This window comes from Gobius niger (genome assembly GCF_951799975.1).
Source record: "Gobius niger genome assembly, chromosome: 6".
Classification (NCBI taxonomy): domain Eukaryota; kingdom Metazoa; phylum Chordata; class Actinopteri; order Gobiiformes; family Gobiidae; genus Gobius; species Gobius niger.
In genome coordinates, this window is record NC_136857.1 from 8,992,347 (window position 1) to 9,007,561 (window position 15,215).

General features: G+C 43.2%; 1 protein-coding gene across 8 annotated transcripts in view; it reads right to left on the reverse strand.

The window, feature by feature from the left end:
• LOC306964461 (IQ motif and SEC7 domain-containing protein 1-like) overlaps positions 1–15,215 on the reverse strand; it is a 135,379-nt gene that overhangs the window by 11,549 nt on the left and 108,615 nt on the right. For 7 of the 8 annotated variants that reach the window (XM_079558453.1, XM_079558452.1, XM_079558454.1 and 4 more), the window contains 6 exons: positions 5,934–6,216; positions 3,966–5,230; positions 2,690–2,851; positions 2,117–2,239; positions 806–972; positions 105–244 (listed from right to left, as the gene is read on the reverse strand). In XM_079558453.1, the coding sequence (XP_079414579.1) occupies positions 105–244; positions 806–972; positions 2,117–2,239; positions 2,690–2,851; positions 3,966–5,230; positions 5,934–6,216 (2,140 nt within the window). Of the gene's footprint in view, positions 1–104; positions 245–805; positions 973–2,116; positions 2,240–2,689; positions 2,852–3,965; positions 5,231–5,933; positions 6,217–7,675; positions 7,814–15,215 lie in introns of those variants that run through there. The other variant, XM_079558455.1, reaches the window with a different exon arrangement.

Genomic DNA, 15,215 nt, shown 5'->3' on the forward strand with positions numbered 1-15,215 from the left:
TTTGATATAGTAGCTTTGGAAAGACTGGAAAAAGATTGTGTAGTGTGAGGCACGTACATTCAATGATAAATGGGGCTAGGACGGGGCATCCATCAAATACTCACAGGTTTCTTTCCAACGATGAGTTTCTCCACCTTCTGAACCTGGGAGACATGATCCTCATTCGTTTTGAGTTCCCGTTTCCGGATCCTCTCATAAATGCCCACAAGAGTCTCTCTGGGAATATCTTCGCCATCGTCCACACCTGAAACGCAATAACAGGTCACAAAGTTATTATTGTAACTTTACATCAATTGGATTAAAGTTTATTCTCATTTTTAGACTGTCTTTTACTCAGTTTGGGTTATGTATGTATGCATCCAGCACCAAAGTGAATTCCTAGTCATGTAAAAATGTTTTTTGTTTACCCAGCAATAAACATGAAGCAGAAATAACTTAAATTCTGACATGATTGAAATATATATTGATTATACCTAACATACAAAACACTAATATTCTGCCTACTTTCTGTCAGAACCAGTAATAACATAAACCTTAAGACATTCAAGAATACCTACCTACCTCGGCTACCATTGCTATCCTACACTTTCTATGTGCATATGATTTGCGACAGCTTTTGACAGGCACAGACTTCACCAAACACTCCTCAAGAGCTGTATTTTTTCACAGGCTGGCACTGACAGGTGAAGGACACAGATTGCCTTAACAAGTAATGTGTTAAGACAATCCGTGTCCTTCACCTGTCAGTGTCAGCCCCGATAAGGTGATGCTCATTAAACTCCATCAACAAGCGTTAAAAATGTACCTCTCAAATTCTTGATGAAGTCCTCCAGCTTCATCTTCCTCTCCGGTTTGACGTTGGGGCTGTACATGTCGGTGTTGAGGAGGATGATCGCGAAGGCCAGGATGAAGATGGTGTCTGGGTTTCGGAACTGCCGCACCACAGTGGGGTTACAGATGCAGTACCTCTGACTGGACACAACAACGAGGCATAACGGGACAATAAAGGTCAGGACTCACAACTGAATGAGCAGGGGAAAGCAGAAGCATAGTTACTTCTCTCTCTAAACCAATAATGACGTATTGACAGAGTTGTTAGGTAATTGGAGTTCTGCAACAACTCTGGCAAGGGACACGATGTTTTGTATATTTGAGAGTTTTCACACAGTGTACTTTGTAATATATAACGTAGGTTTATTTCAGAATTTTGGTTACATTATATAAGTAAAAGCAAGTCATACTGAATTGAATAAACTCATTGTCTGAATGTTAAAGGAACAGGCCACTGTCTTTACATACTGAGTGTTAGAGGATAACATTAAATCGCTATTTATCATACTGGGTCAGCCTGTACAGTCGTACTATCTCTGTCATAGCCTTGACTGTGGTGCTCAGACTCTTGCGTATCAGTATGACGCTCTGAGAGGTATTTATCCCTTTTCTGTGGAAGCATAGACAGACAGACTTGAATGATAGGACTAGTGCAATGTCTCGAGTTCATGTCTCCGGGTCCCGCACCGATGGTAAATAAACTTCTCCTGTATAAGACATCCAGACTGCTGCCTGTTTTTCATCTATCCTATCGAACACCATTGTTAACTCTCTAACACTGAGATATGTTCTCAATCTTGCCTGAGCTTAGACGAGTCGATGCGTACCTGTCTGGTCTTTGTGCGTGCCCTCAGTCACGCAAAACGACCAAAGATGTTGTTAGCATTTGGCCTCTCCGAATGTATTTCTTTGGCTCCAAACGGGGGTGAAGTTGGAAGCTACCACGCTCTTCCACGGGCACGCACAAAGACCAGACAGGTACGTATGAACTCGTCTAAGCTCAGGTAAGACATTATCACAGTATGGAAGAACTGTGTGCCTTCAGTCACGCAAAAAGGCCAAAGATGTTGTTAGCATTTGGCCTCTCCCAGCATATTCCTATAGCTCCAAACAGGGTGAAGTTAGAAGCGAGCAAGCTCTTCCACGGGCACGCACATAGATCAGACAGGTACGCATCAACTCGTCTAAGCTCAGGCAAGAACATATCTCAGCATGTAAAAACGGTGGCCTGTTCCTTTAAAATCCTGCTCACAGTTAATCCATTTATTTCCGTTTCGAGCCTCACCTGAAAGCTTCGATGAGGCGCTCCACCTTCTGCGCTTCTCCTTGGACTCGGATGTGGTTCTGAAACTTCCTCAAAGCCTCGTCCAGCTCCATGCCCAGGAAGTCCATCTCATCCACCACACAGCTGCAGCACACAAAGGCACAATGAAGTAAAAGAGATAAAATGTTTAACCTCTTAACCCAACTGAGCGAATATTACCCATGGTGGGTTAAGAGGTTAAGCACATTGTGGCAGTATAGAATATTAACACAAAACAATGTGCAACAGCGCCCAAGTCTTTGATCTACCAATTAAAAGAGTCTAAAATGAAAACATGTTGAATGTTTTAGTATAGCTCATCATCATAGTTAAACAATATTTTTGTTTTTACTGTGGCAGGGCGGTATTCAGGGCGGTAAATCATGATCACAATATTCACTGCAGTTATAAGAATATTGTACTAAAATGGACTCATTCTTTGGGCTGAACTTAAACCAAGATAAACTGAAGCAACCCCAGATCATAACAGTTAGTAAAATCCAGGTAGTGACTTCTTTTCTTTGATCAGGCAGTGAATAAGTAGTCGTAACTCACTCCAAGACGTCTCTGTTGAACTGCTTCTGTCTGTTGCCGAGGAACTCTCCGATCATCTGTCGACTCAGGCCCTTCCTCTGCAGCAGGAAGTGGGCCACTCCCACAGGTGTGTCCGGGATGAAGCCCCTCTCCGTCAGGTACTGAATCCCCTTCTCTGGCTTCCTAAAAAAAACACAATATCACACATTACATCTGTTCACAAACATACATATAACACTTGGTGCAACAATGGTGGAATAGGTTGAGTAGCTATATTAAAGGCCCTGTACCTGATTTTTGTGTCATTTCGTTTCAAAATTTTGAATAATCAGTTTTGTCTAAACTCATTCATCAACATCCCCAGTGCATTTCTAACATCCCAATTAATCACACGTTTTTTAAGCCCGTTTCACAGCTTTCAGGGTCACTTTTTCAGTATCACTGTCACAATAATGTTGAAACCAATTTGCCTGCCAGTTCTTGGGAAAAAAAGGTGTTTTAATTAAATATACAGTGTCTTTCACAGATGTTCTTCTTTCAAAATTCACTTAAGGAGGGAAAAAGTTATTATTATTTAATCACATTGGGATACTTCATGGATCTTCTCCCACACGGACAAAGCCCAGACCTGTTCCTTTGCCAGAGAATTTGAATGATATGAAACTCTTTTATTAAACTGGGTCACTGGAAGTTTAGATATGTTTAGCCCCTTTTTTCATTTTTTATTTAGATGAGAAATATATCTGGAGATTTTAGTTATACTTTTAATGTCATTAAGTACTTGTAATTTAGTTCTTGTTGATTGTAGTCAGCAAAAATACTACTTTGACTTAAACTATAAGGAAATATTGAAGTCGTCAGAATGAACGCAGCTGTGTTTGTGCATGTTTCTCTTTACCACGAAGCGTCTAAGGTCCTGGGATAGTCCTTCCGCTTATTTGTTTTTTATAGGACTGTCCCTGTGGTCCTTTTGAGGGGACTGTTCATATGATTTGTGGAATACAAATAATCTGCACTGAAAAGGAGATCATAATAAATAGTCCATCTTTAAAAAAAAACATCAGCTCATAACGGTCTCACTGCTGGTTTCCAAACTGTTTGATTAAATCAGCATTAATGGAAAAGCCTGTGACAGTTGTTGTGATAACGGGCTTTACAAAAACGAATTGATTAGACCAATATAGGCCTATTTCAGACTATTTACAGGCCCCGATTTCCTCTTGTAATTACTAGGTTAAAATATTTTATAAATGATTGCATTGTTTTCGCACAAAGTCAAGCCTGAGTGAGAACCCACTTGTTGAAGAGGTTGAGCCCGATGCGGTAGTGCCTCTTCCGGATGACGTCGTTGCTGAAAATGGGCGAGTCCCAGCTGTTTCGCGTCTCCTTGTGGTACGTCTGCTTGCTCAGGGTCTGCTCTCGGAGGCTGTCCCGGGACGAGGACTCGGAGCTGCAGTTAATGGTGTCGTTCGAATTGGACGTACTGTTGATGCTGTCGTTGTCCCCGTCTGAGAAGTCCGACTCCGACTTGCTCTGCCGATTCGCCGATCCATTGATGGCCAAGTGGCTCTCCAGTTGCCGGTGGCGATGGCGCAAGGGCGCGTCGTCGTCCCGTGGCGGAGCTCTCGGCGGGGGCCCGTGGGAAATATGTTTGGGGCTAGCCTGGGATGAGGTTACAATATGTCCGTGCGGCTCGTACACGGCCGGCCGTTTGACAGAGCCCCGTTCAGAGCGGTCACTCAGTTCGGCCGAGCTGTCACTGGGAGGTTCAATGGTCAGGAGGGGGAGATGGTCCATTCTTAACCGCTGCTCTTGGCACTCCAGAGACGGGGTGCTCCGGCAGCTCGTGTCCGTGTCTCGCCCCTCGTCCTTGGTGTCGATGGGCCAGTACTCCTGGGAGGAGTTGACCGAGCGCAGCCTCAAATCCGACTCCGTGCTGGACTGCTGCTCCCCTGACCTCAGCGCGATCGGGCGGGACATGTCCTCCTCGTCTATAAACAGAGTCACATCGCTGTACGCCATCGCCTCATCGTGCCGGCGCCCCCCTGTCCTGCGGTGGGACTGGTAGGGCACCTCCCGCTGCACCTCGGGGCAGCCCATAGACTCGGGGTCTGGGCCTTCGTCGCCTTGGAGACTACGACAGTTCAGCGCATCGTCTATGGATTCGGCCAGAGATTTGACCTGTCTGGAAAAGGCGTCCTCGAGCTCCGTGATGGCGTCCGTCAGATCCCCCTGCTGCGCCTGGTGAGCTGCCATGTTGGGCGGGTGTTGCCGGTGGTCCATTTGACTCTCCGACTGCATGGAGAGGGGGGTGCCGTCTTCAGTCATGGACACCTGCCTGCCCTCAAAGTAGGAGCTGTGCACTTTCTCGGGCCCCTCAAACGAAAGCTGCATCCTCATGTTGGACAGTACGATGCGGCGGGACATACGGTTCTCCGACATAGAGCTCCGCAGGCGTTCGAAGTTCTTGTTCATCTGATACTGCCGGAACGCCGTCTGGATGGTGCGGGCTGCATGTCGGGTTATGAAGCGGCCGCCATATTTACGCTCCAGCATCTCCACCTGCGCACAGAAAACTGGTTTAAGGACCTGGCAGATATAGAATTTGATAGGAAAGTAATACATTGTAGAGTCTGGTTTGTTCCTGTCCATAACAGTAGACTTATAGGTTGCAAAGTGTGCTGTTTTATTTAGTCTTCATTGCAAAACTAAGTTAGATTTGAAAGACTTAAAGCAGAACTATGTAACTTTTGCCCCTAGAGGCCATAAGCGCCACTGCGGGTGTCGCAAGCATGTTGCGTTTTTTTACACATTAATTGTCCGTGAGAGTAAATACTACACTGACAGAAAAGACAAAGAGAGAGAAGGGTATACATTGTACCACAACTCAATGACTCAATGGAGATGGCTGGCTGTAAATATTGTTTAAGGGGCGCTAGCCCAGTTAGCCCTCCCCGTTAGCCTGTTAGCTTCTTCTTTATGATTCCTTTAGTTTGTATTGCACCTCCGGATCGGGTCAGGGAAAGTTGCAATTGTGTTTTTTTGACCACAGACACCAGGGGGAGATGAAAGACCCCCAATCATCCCATTAACACTTGTATTGCCCCCAGAGGGACTACGAAAAGGATTTATTAAGGTAAACAAGTTACTTAGTTCTGCTTTAAAACCATAACTACATTTATACAATTATGAATCAATCTAAAAAGGTGATCTAACAAAGAACTCTTAAATCTTCTGACATATTTTGTATCCCTGTCCACTGCACCTGTTTGTCCTGTAGGTCTGCAGACAGCTCATAGCTCTCGGACAGCGATCGGGAGCGCTTGATGGCCTCCTCCTCGGCCTGTTTGCGGAGGATGGACTGCGAGTGCTGGAGTTTGGCCCGGCGCGGTCTCTGTGGCCCCGGCTGGATGCCCCCGTGGCTGTACAGGGGGCTGTCGTAGCGGTCCGGGCTGATGACGGAGCCGTGTGTCACGGGGCCCTGGCTGTAGCCCGCTCCACTGTCCAGGGAAGGGCCGCTGTCATTGGGCCGGCCATCCCCCTCCACACTGGAAGACAGAAAGACGAGTTCTTAAGTAAATACTCTAAAAGATAATCGTGAATGTGTATTAACTTACTAAACCTAGCCCAACATCAAGACAATATGCGACAATCATTTACAACTGCAACAAGTGATATAAATGTAATCTTTATTTGCCAATACCCCGGGACAAGACATTAAAGCTCAAGAAACTGACGACGGTTTCTTATTATACGGTTATAAGATGGGAATTTAACATCAGAATGTGCTTAAGGGATTATCAACTAAATCATGGTTGTCTGTCTAATCCTTCTTACACAACTAAAGACCAGAGTAAGCCACTTCAAAGCCACCAAAACCACATAATAACTTTTGAACTAAGCGTCTATAAAAGTAGTCAAGTTTCACGCAAACCAAATGGCTTTCCAGACAGTGGACTACAGAGTTTATGATGAAAGAGAGTGAAATGGCACTGTTGCGTGTTATTCTGTGCTTTTTGTAGAATATTAAAGTGGTTTTAATACCGTATTGCTTAAATTATATGCAAATGTCAAAAGCTATGAACCAGAAACAGCACTGTATTTGTGATGCTGTTCAGGAATTGCATGATATAGTTACGAGACAAGATCAAAGAGTAAAATCGCAGAATGTGTAGAAATCCCTTTGATCTCTTAACCCCCGCCAGAACCGAGCATGTGTGGCTTTACCCAAATCTAACAACGTATTGAAAAAGCGGTGATAAAAAAACGTGGCAACAACGCAATAAACAAGCATCAAAACACGACTAAAAAGCGATGAAAGAGCCACAAAAAAGTGACGAAAACATGACAAAATAAGGCGTCAAAAAAGAGAAAAACCAACAAAAGAACTACAAAAACATGACAGAAAAACTACAAAAACATGAAAAACAACAGCAAAAACTCAACAAAAAAAAAAGAGATGAAAACATAACAAAAACTCGCAGTCAGTTTTGAAGGTCTTAGCTTTCAAATGAGGTGTGACACTGGCCAAGCTCTCCAGTCGAGAAGCTTTTTGGGTAAAGCCGAACAGGAGAAAATGCTTAGGCTGGGGGGGGGGGGGGTTAATAGGTTAATAGGCTTTTCATTTTATCAGATAGCCGTTGGCATTTACTCTAGAACTAGAAGAACTGTTGGAATATGTATATTTTCTATTAGTATCTCCACACATTACAATTCACTGCAGGCTTTATGTAAATGGAACATCACGTCAAACCTATCCCGTTCATTCTTATTCATAAACGACAAAGGTTGAAATAAAATTATGTTTGCCGTTTTAATTCAGATCCGACCAAGCGCTACAATACAATGCATATATTACACCAGGATCAAATCAGCCGTCATTGAAAACTGGCACCCTCCCCTGTCCGCCTATTGCACTTTTGTCACAGCACCTTTGCAATATCCACTTCTCTATAAATGCCACCTCTTGTTCAAACAACCCAAATGAAAAGCAATAACGTTACTCACTCACTCTTACACTCGGCGGCGCTGCAAGAGGCCGCCCGCTTGCTGCGAATGGAGCGGCGATTTTCGATAAATTGCCAGCTTTTTCTCCAAAGCTTGTCCACCATTCTGTCTGTCTGTCTCCGTCTGTCTGTCAAAGAGGAGTCCAGAGTACACCGGGCTCCACCAGGAAACCACTGTTTATGCTACCTCCGTTCACCAATCAGGGAGCGGGGAGAGTTGCATCATGGGACCTGCTGCCGGGCTGGCCTGCCTGCTTCAATAGCCGTTACAAAGTCCAGGAGAGTGACAAGGCAAATACAGCTCGCAAAGAATGTAGGAATTTAGCAAAGACGTCCCCGTGCATATGTGGGCTGGATTTTCACTTTTTTTTTTTCTTTCCCCCTTTCATTCAGTGCTCGCTGCTTGAACTGTTACGGACACACCCATGCAGTGTACACAATCCACTTCCTTCATTACTCTCAGGGTCAATATCAACACACAGCCGCAGTCTGACAGCAGGCAGAGCGGTGATACCGAGGGGAAAGCGCGACGGAGGGTGGTCAAAAGTTCACAAAGCAGATGCCGTTGTTTAGAGTTCAATAGTGTCAATAGCAGGGGTACAGCGGTAATCTCGACTCGACTCAGATGATCTGCTCAAAGGAAAAAGAGCAGCATGTTTAAACAAGATCACATGTAATCCTTTCTTTGCTTAGCACCAGGGAAAGTAAGGCAAATGAATCATCATAGATCCTAGTGAGGGGATTTTTGAAATGGCAAGATAGGAGCAGGCATACGGTGTTAACATCAGAAATCAGGGTTCAGGAGAAGTATTGAAATGAGCTGAGAGCTGTATTGACAGTAGTAGCTAATCCCAAGAAATGTTCTCTTTGCACATTCCTTGAACAGCAGCCAACTTAAAGGTGCATTAGGAAACTTTTTTTGGGGAAAAAACAAAATCTAAACCTTTTTACTAGTGAGTATTTGACTTTTTAGTGAACCAGTGCCGAGCATCGCGCCTTTACTTTCCATCACAGTGGCTTCGACGATGCTCTAGGATCAATTGGCTTGTTGCGCGGTATGGCTATGCTAGTTCCTCTGACCTGTAGTTGTGAGCACTAGTACTTCCTGTCTGTATTCTTTTCCTATAGAGATGAGCTCGGACCCCGGATAATAATCATATTTTCTAAAGATTAAGTGGTGGGCGAGTTGGTGAGTTTCTGGTAGATGATCATTTACTGTGTGTTCAAATCTTAATGTAGGATGTAACGAGTTCCGAGGAGACACCTGTGATCATAAAGGATTGATAGCTTGTCTTGAAGCTAAAGGCTAACATGCTATAAAAAATGGAATAAAAATATATAGCGCTAAAAAAAATTAAAGTATTAATTTATATTTGAGGCACTATTTCAAATTGTATAATGCATGAAATTAATGTTAGCCTTTAGCTTCAAGACAAACTCACTGATCCTTATAAACACAGACGTCTCCTCTACGGAAATATTTACTCTGTGCAGCAACTCGTTCACCTGCAGGAAGTGATCATCTACCAGAAACTCACTGTCCACCACAGAATCTTTAGGAAATCCGATGATTCGAACGAGTCTAAGCTAATCTTAATGGAAATTAATACGGACAGGAAGTACTAGCGCCCACAACTTCAGCTCAGAGGAACTAGCGTAGCCACATTGTGCAACAAGCCAATTGTTTTTAAAGTTTTTGGTAGGTTTTCACTGTTGACCTTCTCACCAGAAAACCTACAAAATTACTGAAGTGTTGTAGAGGCCACTGTGATGGAAAGTGAAGGCGCCTTTACAGCCACTGGGTCACAAGAAGGTCAAAAACGCACAAATATCAAGGTTGTTTGTCTGCATTGAAAGTTCCATAATGCGCCTTTAACTAAAACCCATGACTTACAGTATACCCAAATCCTGCTGCCATTATGCAGACTCACACAGAGATTGAACCCGCAACTTCCTATATGAACAGCCACATTATGTCTTTCATATTCAAAGGTTTTCCCCCGTAATATGCAAATGTGTACTAAATTTAAATGCAACAGCGTACACAGCTATGTTGCATCACAATATAGCTATGGGACAGCAGAGCTCATGCCATCTGCTTTCTGCCTCTTGATAAACACCTAATGATCTTCAAAGCGCCACATGGCTTCTACTAGTAGCACTTTACGGGATAAAAACTGCGCAGTAACCAGAATAACATCATCCCTGTTTGCAAATGATTAACAAGAAACTTCAAATCATGCTTCCTGGTTATTTGTCTTTATACTGGGTTAAGGGTATGATTAATGCCATTAACTGTGAAATAAACTGGGTGTGTTTTCCTGTTTTCATGCATTTATATAATTTCAACACTTTTACCATTTTATTTCTGTCATATTGCCATCCTAATACTGTGCTGTGAAAAGCTACCGATGAGAATGTCTTTATTAGAGAGCTGTCAAAAGTGCTGCCTTCAATTCCAAAATAGGAAGTCACATTTGTAAAAGACGCCACGTTATTGAGGAACTAACAGACAGACAGTTCCTATATGTGAAAACGTCGCGTGTGTTTAGCAACACAAGCCACACTGTACTTTTAATAGTAACAGCCTGTCCTCTGGGGTTTGTGTGTAGAGCCAAAACTGAAGTGCTTGACTGTGTTCCCCTGTGTGTTGTTCAGTCTCCTCTCAAACGGAGCATTGAGTCTGTTTGTGATTGTGGCTGCAAAGGAGAAACGCATGACAAAGAGCTGCAGTACTTTTAGCACTGAGGTCATATGGCGCGCTGTGAGTCAGGAAAAGGGGGATAGAAACAAGGAAAGAGAATAACGGCTGGTGTTTTTTTTTCTGACTGTTATGGTTTTGAAGGGGGGGGGGGAAAGGCGGGAAGCAGAGCAGGAAGTTGCTCGGTATGGTCTGCTGAAAATAGTGATTATGTAAGGTTACTTTGTTTCCAAGACCTTGACAACTCAATCAGTTTGGAAGTAGAGCGGGAAGAAGCTGCACACTAACGTTTTGGAATAAAATTGTCTCTTGTGTTAGCGGCACAATTAGTATAATTTCGTTTAGACAAAAGATACTTATTCAGACTGGCTTGTGCTGGGGTTGCACAGAATGGCAACAAAAACGGAACTTTCGCAATTTTTTTTGACACTTTGTGTGACCTATTGCTGCTCGTTGCGATACGGATATGCATCACCTGCAGTAATCTTGCATTAGTGAGAATCCGGTCGTGTGCCGGCCACCTGGTGCTATTTGTTTAATTATTATTATTTTTGAAATACATTTTCAGTTCCTCTGGGGGTAATACAAGTGTTAATGGGATGATTGGGGGGTATATCATCTCCCCCTGGTGTCTCTGGCCAGAAAACCACAATTGCAACTTGACTGCTACCGGACCGGAGCAAGCAATACACACTAATGGAATCACGAATCACGGATCACGAAGAAGAAGCTAACAGGCTAATGGGCAAAGCTAACTGCGGGCTAGCGCCACTTAAGCAGTATTTACAGCCAGTATTTCCATTGTGTAACTGGATGTACAATATGCCTCTCTCCCTTCGCCTTTTCTGTCAGCGTAGTGTTTACTCTCACGGACAATTAATAAGTAAAAAAATTGCAACATGCTACGACACCTGCAGTGGCACTTATGGCCTCTGGGGGCATGAGTTACTTAGTACTACTTAACCAAGCGTATTTGCTCCTGTTCAGCTTTACCCAATTCTAAAAGTTTCTCATCTGGATAGCCTCATTTGAAAGCTAAAACCTACAAAACTGATCATAACTTTTTTGTTGCATTGACGCCGCTTTATGTTACTTTTTTGGCGCTTTTTGTCAAGTTTTTGTAGGTTTTTTGTTGTTTTTTCATCACTTTCTTGACACTCTTGACACTTGACACTCTAGTCATGTTTCCATCTCCTTTTTGTCAGTTTTTCTGTTTTCATAGTTTTTTTTGGTTTGTTTTTTTCATTCACTTTTTAGTCGAGTTTTCGTCATGTTTTTGTCACTCTTGTGTCATATATTTGTAACGTTGTTGTCCCTTTTTCATTGTGCTCTTGTTTTATTTCCTTTCTTTTTTTGGTTGCTCATTATTGTTGCTATTTTGACGCTTTTTCAAAAAGCTTTTAGATTTGGGTAAAGCTGACCTAGAGAAAATATGCTCAGTTCAGCTGGGGGGGAAGGGGTTAAACCGTCACTGTTCATCAAATGTTTTCTGTTGTAAAGCACATACACTGAGTCAGCCCTGTTTTCACATGAAGTGTTCTCTAAACGTTGATTTATTATGCTCAATTTGCTAATCAACCGGGGCCATTTCATTGGTTTGAGCATTTAGTTAATATGTCTGGAAATTGCACAGATATGCGCGACGTGAGTACACAACCTGGCAGAAGTAGATGCATCATTTTAGAAGTGTATACATTTTTTCAACTACTCCAACTCAAGAATGAATTTGCTTTCAGAATAGCGTGAACTTTTCTGGCCGCTCTTCCACCTAACACTGCCTTATAGCCAGTCTGATCCATGGATAAGCTGCTGCTCAGCTGGCAGTGATTTTCAGCCATGGGTTCCAGGGGAGATTTTGGGGGGTACGTCTGCAGTGAAGATGAAGGGGAGGAGGAGGGGGTCAACCCAACCATCCTCCCCCCCCTCCCTTCTTCGCCCCGTAGCCGTCCTGCTCAACACATCCTGAACAAACAGAGACCCGGGCAAGACAGACCCCCTCGCCAAGGCCTCAGCCCACTCCACCGGTGGGACCTGAGGGAGAAACATTCCTCCATCCCGGAAAAGAGGAGTCACATCAGGCGCAGTTCTGGGAATAGGAGCGGGATAATGAAGTGCAGGCCGGAGCTCCACGGACCAGAGACAGAGGCACAAAGTGGAACGAGGCAGTGAGCAAATGAAGTCATGGTGCAGACAGCTAAGTCTACAAACAGCGCCATGTTTGTGTGCTTAAGCAACAGGCTGCGTTTTGTAAATTAAAGAAATCCCCATTCCAATAAGCATCAAAATTAAATCATCTACCAACGCGGAAGTGATGAAACACTTGCATCTCTTATGGGCAGGACTATAAACCTTGAGAGAAAGCTATGATAAGAGCATGATTTGATTCAAATTTTGATAAAATCGTGATAAAATCAGTCTTTGATCCAAGTAATCAGCTCTGTGCTTTTTAATCGACAGGTCAAGAGCCAAACTTCTGGAGGTGACAGCTCATTGACTGGAATGTCCAGACTTTTTTGCGTTAAATAGAGCAATGGAGAGACATTATGATTGTTGTTTAAACCGAAGATTGTCTTTTTTGATCATATACATAAACCACAGTTTAAGCTTCATTTAGTTGATTTATATCGGAAAAAAATGAAATTGAATTGAATATATATATCAATATCAAGATGCAAATCATGTTTATTTTTTAAATCACCCAGTCCTACTTTGAAAATAATAATTTCTTTGCACAGATGACTCAAAAGACTATAATAATGGGCAGTAACATTATCCAGAAATCTGAACCCCTAAACTCCCACCTGAACCGAGCACATTTTCTCCAGTTTGGCTTTACCCAAATCTAAAAACAAAACAAAAAAAGCATCAAGATAGCGACAAAAGCGAGGATGAAAACCCAACAAAAAACGACAATTACATAACAAAAAAGTGACACAAAAATGTGAAAACAGAGCGACAAAAAGAGACAGACAAAAAAGCCACAAAGAAGAGACAAAAACGCGGCGACAGCCAGACAAAAAAGTGCAGATCAGTTTTGTGTGCCTTAGTTTTCAAATGAGGCATCACACTGTTGCTCTCCAGTCGAGAAGCTTTTAGACTTAGGTAAAGCCGAGGGTAAGAGGATAAAATATAGAAATAATGTGCGGCGGACGTTTGAGCCTGTTTCAAAGACATCGGTGAATTGATAGCAAGACTAATTAGCATATGACTTTTATGAAAGAAAAAGGCTTGGGCAAAACTTTCAGTAAAAACACTGAAGAAAGGCCCAGCTCTAACATGCTATTATAGATTCTTTTATGACCCCAACAACGTCACTTCCTGTTATGAAGGAGGAAGTTGAAACCTGATACTTTGAAGCTGATGTACTAGACTAAAAGAGGTAATATACTACAGACATTCTAATGCTACTCGTGTACATGCATTACTACATATCCTGTTTCCATGTAGCCCCATACACTTATCTCTATAATACTAACAATATCCGTAATACGACCCCATAGCTACCTTTAGTTACCTTATCTGACCTGACAACCATAACATAAACACGCGTACCACTTTATAGGTAATGGATTCCTCAGGTGAAAGTTACGCTGATGAACCAGTCGTAATAAAAAAAATAAAACGCTGCCACATATTGCGTTTTTATGACTTTTGGCTCTGCGGATCGCTATAAAAATGCGCCAAAGCAGGTAGTGATTTACAGCTGCAGTGAGAGGAGAAGCCCCCGTCCAGCAGACTGACTGACTGTCACTGTGGGAGTTAGCAGACAGGCACCCGAGGTCTCGTAAGACAAACTACCGTAAAGCTGTAGCTGGAAACGTTTAGTCCAATGCGTGTAAAAATGAACGCAGAACTGGACAAATGCAGTCACGGCGTTCACAATAGGAAATGTCACGCACGTCTGGCAGTAAATTTAGGGTTGCTTTTGTCTTAAACCACCAAATATAGTAAATAAATAGAAGGGCCTTTAATGTATAATCTCCAAAAGTACAGCATTTAGTCCAAAGATGATCATCCAAGACACATCAAATGATACAGGAGAGTGTGTACTTTGAGATTGTAAGTGTACCGTTTTATTCTGGAGAGAGGGAACACACACACACACACACACACACACACACTAGTCTTACCAGCAACATCACTTACAATTTGCATCAAACAAAACAAATGATTATTGGACTTAAGGTGCCCTGGCCTGTCCACACCTGTAAAAAACAAAGAAGAAACTCACCCAAGACCAGTTTCCAATGTATGAAAACACAGCTGAAATTACCACATTTTACTGCACAACCACCCAATTAGATGCCTCTTGTAAAGCACTCAGCCTAATTCTGTCAACATCATGGCGTCTCCCCCCCCCCGTTCCCCTTCTCCGCCTTATCACGGCTCCATAACAACAAACAACATGTCGCTCTCGTTATTTTCTGCTAATGAATAATTGAGCGTTGCTCCTCTTCTCGGCACCTGCCCTTGAAGACGACAGCCGAGCGAAAGCCCTGTCAAATCTATGGAGCGGTGAAGGCCCAAAGAAGACACGCCACAGGAATGCCCTTCACACAGGCAGCCAATGAGGGGCGGGCGCACAATCTGACTCCTACCACTGTACAGTAAGCCTAAACACTCTATAATTGCGCTTGGCTGCCATGCAGTGACTCAGAGTAGGCGACTGTTTTCCATAGAAATGAATTAAAATGGATGAGTTAGCGCGGTTTCGCGTTACCGGCCGCTGCTCGCGTCGTCTCCGCTCGAATCAGGAGGTGTTGGCTTTCCATAAACACGCTAAGCCAGTCTCGCCTCTGTTTATCAAACATTTTTTAAGCTCCAGGAAAAGAAGAGGGAG